Source organism: Urocitellus parryii, chromosome 6, assembly GCF_045843805.1.
Source record: "Urocitellus parryii isolate mUroPar1 chromosome 6, mUroPar1.hap1, whole genome shotgun sequence".
Taxonomy (NCBI): Eukaryota; Metazoa; Chordata; class Mammalia; order Rodentia; family Sciuridae; genus Urocitellus; species Urocitellus parryii.
Window position 1 is genome coordinate 117834742 of NC_135536.1, and position 7366 is coordinate 117842107.

Below are 7366 nucleotides of genomic sequence, written 5' to 3' on the forward strand. Positions count from 1 at the left end.
CCAAGCCCTTTAAAATTTTTTTCTTTTGTTTGTTTATTATTGTGTGGCAGAGTCTTGCTAAATTTCCCAGGCTGGCCTAAAACTTGAGATCCTCCTGCCTCAGCCTCCCAAGTCACTGGGATTACAGGCATGCCCCACCATGCCCAGCTGATGTTAACAATTTTGAAGAGTCCAAGCCAGTTGCCATAAGGAATAGCCCAAAGCATAGATTTTTTTTCATTAGTTCTTTAATCTCTTCCCAATTCTTACGCAGAAGGGAGGAGGGTGAGGGAGGCTTTCTTTAGAATGCAGAATTTTTATCCTTTCTTATTTTTGGATTGGAGACATGAACTGAGATTTGGGGACAACTGGAACATACTCATCCCTTGTCTGATTTCACAGTTGTTAGAAGGGACTATGGAGCATTCTTCTGAGAGAAACAGTGAACTTAATGGGCCCCTGCTTGGCTGAACTGCTTGTCCAACAGGACCCTACCTCATGGGCACCATGGGAAAGAAGTCTTGACCACCCACAGACCTAATTTTCTCCACCACCCTACTTGTGCATGAAATAAATGAGCCCCCTACCCTGGACCTGGAGAAGAGCTAGACGTTTATCCTCAGGGACCCAGAACCCCTTCAGGCCTATTGCCAAAACACTATCCTTGACCCTGAGTAGTAGGTGGAGCTGAGGGATCATGGCCCAAAGCCAAGGGTTGATCCTTCCAACTTTGTTTAGTGATCCAACTTGGATATCAGATGACCAGGACAGCAGCCGGGCCAATCTGATAGAAGGTGATATTTATAAAAGGCCCCCTCATCTGGTGCTAGAAACACAACTCTGCTGATCTCAAGCACCTGCCTTTACAGGTACCTTTCTGGACCCATACTATCTATCCTGGGAACTAGTAGAAATGGAGAGATGGGGTACCCTGGGTAGGTATAGGAGCCTGAGTTCTAGTCCTTTCTGCTCAGTTCTGGACCTCTGCTTCTCTGTTTTTAAATGAGCACTTTCAACTAGGCCATCTCCAAGGGCCCTCACTTGGCATAGAGAGAAGGGGAAGAGGTCTACTCCTGGCACAAGGGTAGTCCTGGCCCTAGCTGTAGCCCACCTCAGCCTCAAGACCATGAGGGAATAGGTACTGAGCCTTGGAGGAGGCATCCTTCTTGGTACAAAGAATGCCATCGGGGTAGGGCCATCAATCCTGGGGCCTTGGCATCCTCAGTGTTGCTGGGGGCTCCATGTTCCCTGGCATGCAGACGGTATCAGCAGGAAGCCTGCACTGGCTGGAACCCTTTGGCACAATGTCCAACATACACCCTGTGCCAGGGCCTGCCAGGGGGCTGTCCTTGGCTTTCGTGTTTTAGAGTGGTCAGTTTTTCTCCACAATTCTTAGCCTCAGAATTGGAAACTAGGGGAATGGGTAGAGAGAGCCAAGCCTGGGAATTCAGATGCTCAGTTGGAAATCCTGCCCTGCCTTTACAGCCCTCAGATTCGGTGATGTGCTAAGAGTGAGCCCCGGGGAATAGGACCTATGATAGATGTATCTTAGTCTTTCTGGTGTCCAGCTGAGACCCAAGCATAAAACATGTATTAGTGCTTATTGAAGGATGAATGACTGAATGAATGACTTCACCTCCCTCCTCAGCCTAGCCTTTCTTCCTTTTTCCCAGCAGTCAGTAGAGATGGTGTTATTCCAATCTCTTCCCGTCTCAGCCACAGAGCTGCTCCTGGCTGCTGCCATCTTCTGTCTGGTATTCTGGGTGGTAAGAGCCTCAAGGCCTCGGGTCCCCAAAGGCCTAAAGAGTCCACCAGGGCCCTGGGGCTGGCCCCTGATAGGGCACATGCTGACCCTAGGGAAGAACCCTCACCTGGCACTGACAAAGCTCAGCCAGAAGTATGGGGATGTGCTGCAGATCCGCATTGGGACCACACCTGTGGTGGTGCTGAGTGGTCTGGACACCATCCGGCAGGCCCTAGTGAAGCAGGGTGATGACTTCAAGGGCCGGCCAGACCTCTACACCTCCACCCTTGTTGCTGATGGCCAGAGCATGACCTTCAATACAGACTCTGGACCAGTGTGGGCTGCTCGCAAACGCCTGGCCCAGGATGCCCTGAAGAGTTTCTCCATAGCCTCAGACCCCACTTCTGCGTCCTCCTGCTACTTGGAGGAGCATGTGAGCAAGGAGGCTGAGAACCTAATTGGCAGGTTCCAGAAGCTGATGGCAGACTCTGGACACTTTGACCCCTACAACGAGGTGGTTTTGTCAGTGGCCAAAGTCATTGGTGCCATGTGCTTTGGGAAGCACTTCCCTCAGAGCAGTGAGGAGATGCTCAATATTGTGAAGAACTCCCATGAATTTGTGGAGACTGCCTCCTCTGGGAATCCTGTGGACTTTTTACCCATCCTTCGCTACCTGCCCAACCCTGCCCTGGAAAGGTTCAAGAACATCAACAAGAGGTTCCTGCATTTCCTGCAGAAAACAGTCCAGGAGCACTATCAGGACTTTGACAAGGTGAGTATGGGATGCAGGTGGTGACAAGGCACCTGCAGGACCAGGGTGTGGGCCCTCCTACCCTGCTCCAAGATGTCTGTTTAGCTAATGTGCCCCTAAGGACAAGGAAGGTTCTGGGACTCCCTGGAGAAGCTGAGTGATATAGAGCCATCTCCTCCTCCTTTCTGGGCCTCACTTTCCTCATCTTTTAAAGCTTCCCTTCAGCTGCTCAAAGCCCCAGACAGAAAAGGCCTCTGAATGGGGTCCTGGCAGAACTGTGTAATGTGGGGGGCCATTATTATGCTCGAGAAGGCTTTTGGTCTGTAAGGGACCTGAAACCAACAGAGGCTAATCCTCAGTTTCATGTCATTTTTTCTTCCTTGTGTTCACATCAACCTCTTCCTCCTTTGAAACTGGATCCCTGGGATCTAGTAACCAGATGGGGTGATTGGAAGAAAGGTTCAAAGTGGCAAGAAATGACATTTTAAGCCAAATCAGGGCTGCTACCAGCTCCTGCCCTGAGCCCCAGCCCACTGCTTGGAGGCCAGGGGGACTGCCAAGCCCCTAGGACACCTCTTGGTGTGTGTGGCAGGGAAGGCCCAGCGTTTGGCCCTGGAAATGTCAAGGGTGCCTTTAATCTTGTGCCCCCTCAGAACAGTGTCCAGGACATTGTAGGCGCCCTGTTCAAGCACAGCGAGAAGGCCTCTAGAGCCAATGGTGGTCTCATCCCCCAGGAGAACATTGTTAACCTTGTCAACGACATCTTTGGAGCCGGTAAGACCCCTGCCCCTCCATCCATCAGAGCCCTCTGTCCACCCATACTCTTGCCCAGCCACTAACCTGCCAAACACATGTCCACTGTTACAGGATACAGAGACCTGGCTAAGATCAGGATTTGAGCTTAATCTGTGACGCCAACTCCCAGTGGAAACTCAATCAGGTCCCTCTCCTCTTCTGGGCCTCTGCGTCTCCATCTGAACAATAAAAAGTTCTCTGACCTGTAAATATAAGCCCCTGTGATTCTAGCAGCTAATTATGAAGTCTGTATCTCAAATTTATTTGAAGAGACTCAGCCTCTGCCCTCAGGAAACTCATGAGCTGTGGCCAGAGAAACAAAGCTTGCTGCCTTCTTGGTGGATGCTTGGTCCACGGTGGTCTCCTTGTTCTTGTCTTCCTTCCTCCTTCTCACCTCACTCTGTGCTTCCCAGGATTTGACACTGTGACAACAGCCATCTCCTGGAGCCTTATGTACCTTGTGACAAAGCCTGAGATACAGAAGAAGATCCAGAAGGAGTTAGGTACATTGTGTCCCCCAATCCTCTAACTGGGAGAAACCTTGGGATCCCATGTCATTTGTTCAATTTACAAATAACTGTTTTGTGCCTACTATATGCAATCCTGGGCATATAGTGATGCCCACTAGTGCCTGGAAGACATTGGGGGAAGCGAATTTGTGAGATCTCAGACATTTGAATAGACATGGCCCCCACATGGAGGGACATGTAGTATAATGGAGGACACCGATGCAAGGAGCAGTCAGAGCAGCCCCTAAGCTCTGTTCATCCTGTATGTTCTGCAGATACCGTGATTGGCAGGGAGCGGCAGCCCCGGCTCTCTGACAGACCCCAATTGCCCTACATGGAGGCCTTCATCCTGGAGGTCTTCCGACACACTTCCTTTTTACCCTTCACCATCCCTCACAGGTAAAGCTGCCTACTCTGTACTCCCCAAGTCGCTGCCATGTTCCCTCCTCCCAGCTTCTCATTCCCTGGCTTGGCTGTGGCCTGGCTCTTCTGGCCAGGACCCCAGCCTCCAGTCTGTCCTCACCCAGTCCAGTCTTGATCCAACCATGCAGCTCGCAGAAGAAAATCACCTTTTTTGACCTCAGCTGTCACTCACCTCCACTCATATATCCTTCCTGCAAGTGCCCACCCCTCCAGCCTGGTCATCTTCACCGACCCTTACAAACACGATCCAGCCAGCTTCCAATTTTGCTTATGCTGGGCTTTTTCTTATGCTTCTGCCTGGAAGGATTTCTACACATTTCTCAGACTCCCAGAATCCTATCTTTGCCCAAGGTCAATCCTGACCTGGGCTTTCCCTTTCCCAGAACCTGTTTTAACACATCCTGGCACAGCTGTATCCTCTGATGTCTTCTAGGACTTACCGTCCTTGATCCTAAGAGTTAGTAAACATTTACTTCTGCCCACATGTTTATCTAGTTATTCATGGAGTAAGAGGCTTGAAATACCCCAGAGCTGGCCCAGACCACTTGCTTCTTGGCTCCATAGTTCAGTGGACATGTGTTGAAGTTGGAGAACAGAAGCCAAGGAAATGGAAGGATATTTCCCCTTGTCCCTGACTCTCACACTCCCTCCCAGAATGGAGTATGAAGACTGCAGTGAGCAGATTGGGGTGGGGTGGATGAAAGAGCAAGACAGCTTTACAAACCCTGAGCCTAACAGATCCTTCTTCCCTCCTTAGCACAACGAGGGACACAGCACTAAATGGCTTCCACATTCCCAAGGAGCGCTGTGTCTTTATAAACCAGTGGCAGGTCAACCACGACCCGTAAGTACACATCCCTTATGGAAAAACGTGTACAAGTTCAGCAATCAGGAAGGCTGTTTTTCCTGGTTAAATAAGGAGCCTCAATTGCTATATAGCTATATATAATTATTCTTTCTTTCTTTAGTGTTGTAGTACTGGGGATTAAACAAAGGGTCATGCTACCATTGAGCCACATCTGTAGCCCTGCCACCCCCACCCCTCCTTTTTGAGACAGTCTCACTAAGTTGCTGAGTCTGGTCTGGAACTTACAACCCTCCTGCCTCAACCTTCCCAGTCCCTGGGATTATAGGCATGCACCAGGGCACTCAGCTGCTTTACAGCCTATTTTATGTGACAAAACATAGATCCCTGTTTTCCAAACTTCAGTGCACATACAAATGGACCCAGAAGCTTGTTGCAGATTATGCCCTATCCTCCAGGACCTCTTCTTTGGTAGATAGGAGAAGGTGCCTCAGGGTATTCTAATGGGAATGCCCCAGACATCACTTTAGTCCACTGGAAAGGGGACCAAAGAATTTAACATCTGGTGATATGCTCTTGAATACAAATGTGCTATTGGTATTTGTGCTATCAATAATTACTCCAAAATAATAAGCATAAAACAGGACATACTGTTGATTCTTCTTGCTAATGTTATATCTATAGTACGATGGAGATGGACCCATTTTTCTTCTTTTAATTTCTTTTAGATAAAGCATCTTTTTTAAAAACAACAGATTATTGTTAAAAAGCACTATCTTTAAAGCTGCTCATTTCAGAGAGAATTTTGTAAAAAGAAATAAACATCAAAGTTCAGTTTGATCACTTTCTCACTAAGTTTTCATTGCTTTCAACCTATTCTAACATTTGTGTTCTCAACAGAAAGTCTATTCAAAAGTCTCCCCCAAGCCAGGTGCAGTGGCATACACCTGTAATCCCAGAAATTCAGGAGGCTGAGGCAGGATGATCACAAGTTCAAAGCCAGCCTCAGCAACTTAGTGAGGCCCTAAGCAACTTAGTGAGACCTTGTCTCTAAATAAAATATGAAAAAGGGTTGGGGATGCGGCTCAGTGTTTGAGCACCCCTGCATTCAATCCTCAGAACCAAAACAAAAAAAAAGTCTCCCCTAAGACTTTTCTCCCAGGGCCTCTCTAGCCCAGAAATCCCATCTCCTCTGTCACTCTTGCAGGGAGCTGTGGGAGGATCCCTTTGAGTTCCAGCCTGAGCGATTCCTCACTGCCAACAACAGGGCCATCAACAAGACTGTGAGTGAGAAGATGATGCTCTTTGGCCTGGGCAAGCGCAGGTGCATTGGGGAGATTCCAGCCAAGTGGGAGATCTTCCTCTTCCTGGCCTTCCTACTGCAGCAGCTGGAGTTCAGTGTGCCACCAGGAGTGAAGGTGGACCTGACCCCCATCTACGGGCTAACCATGAAGCATGCCCGCTGTGATCAAATCCAGGCACGGTTACGCTTCTCCAAGTGAAGAAAGCACCCCCATGCCAAGGTGGGGGAGGGGGTGCTCATGGGTACTCAGCCCTTGTTTCTTTTCTTTTTAGGAAAAAAAGAAAAACAGCTTTACTAAGATACAATTCTTATACTATATAATTCACCTCCTTCCATGTCTTTATACAATTGCACAATCATCATCACCACTGATTTTAGAACATTGTATTACCCACAAAAATCCTCATACTCCTTAGCATTTAATGACTGCTCCTCCATCATGCCTCTCCTGCCCCACTAGGCACGGGAAATCACTAGTCTACTTTCTGTCTCTGTAGATTTGTCTACTCTGGACATTTCAGATACATGGAATGATACAATGTGTGGTCTGCGACTGGTTTCTTTGACTTAACATAATTCATACAAGTGCTACCCATGTCAAGCATATATCAACAAGTCCTGTTTTCTGAGTCCTGACACCAGGCCTGGGTCTATTTCCTCATAGTCATTGATGGACATTCTTCCTTCCATTCTTGTGTGACACACGTTTTTGAACACTTGAAGGGAAAAGGGAGGAAGAGATTCAGCCCTGAACTGTGATTCCTCATATCCCACTCTCAAGAGGTAAAACATGTGACTTCTTAAGAGGCCTTAATTTATCCATCTACAACCCAGGGAGAATAAGCTCCCAGAAGTGCTTGGGTTGCCTGCAAAAAAGCCCCGGTCTCATCAAAGGACACTATCAAGAGATTGAAAAGACAATTCACAGAATGGAAGAAAATGTTTGCAAAACATATTAAACTGTACACAGTGGCACACACTTGTAATCCTAGCAACTTGGGAGGCCAAGATAGGAGGATCATGAGTTCAAGGCCAGCCTCAGCAACTTACTGAGACC

General features: G+C 48.2%; 1 protein-coding gene across 2 annotated transcripts; it reads left to right on the forward strand.

Annotated features, from left to right (window-relative positions):
- Positions 1-829: 829 nt before the first annotated feature.
- Positions 830-6535, forward strand: Cyp1a2 (cytochrome P450 family 1 subfamily A member 2). Of its 2 annotated transcripts, none has more exons than XM_026387720.2 (7): positions 830-848; positions 1656-2495; positions 3128-3248; positions 3683-3772; positions 4054-4177; positions 4959-5045; positions 6214-6535. In XM_026387720.2, the coding sequence occupies exons 2-7, from the start codon at positions 1665-1667 to the stop codon at positions 6506-6508; spliced, it is 1548 nt and encodes a 515-aa protein (XP_026243505.2). In that variant the 5' UTR covers positions 830-848; positions 1656-1664; the 3' UTR covers positions 6509-6535. The 2 variants fall into 2 exon arrangements, with proteins under 2 accessions (XP_026243505.2, XP_026243503.2); XM_026387718.2 differs by having other exon boundaries at positions 834-848; positions 1653-2495.
- The last annotated feature ends 831 nt before the right edge of the window (positions 6536-7366 follow it).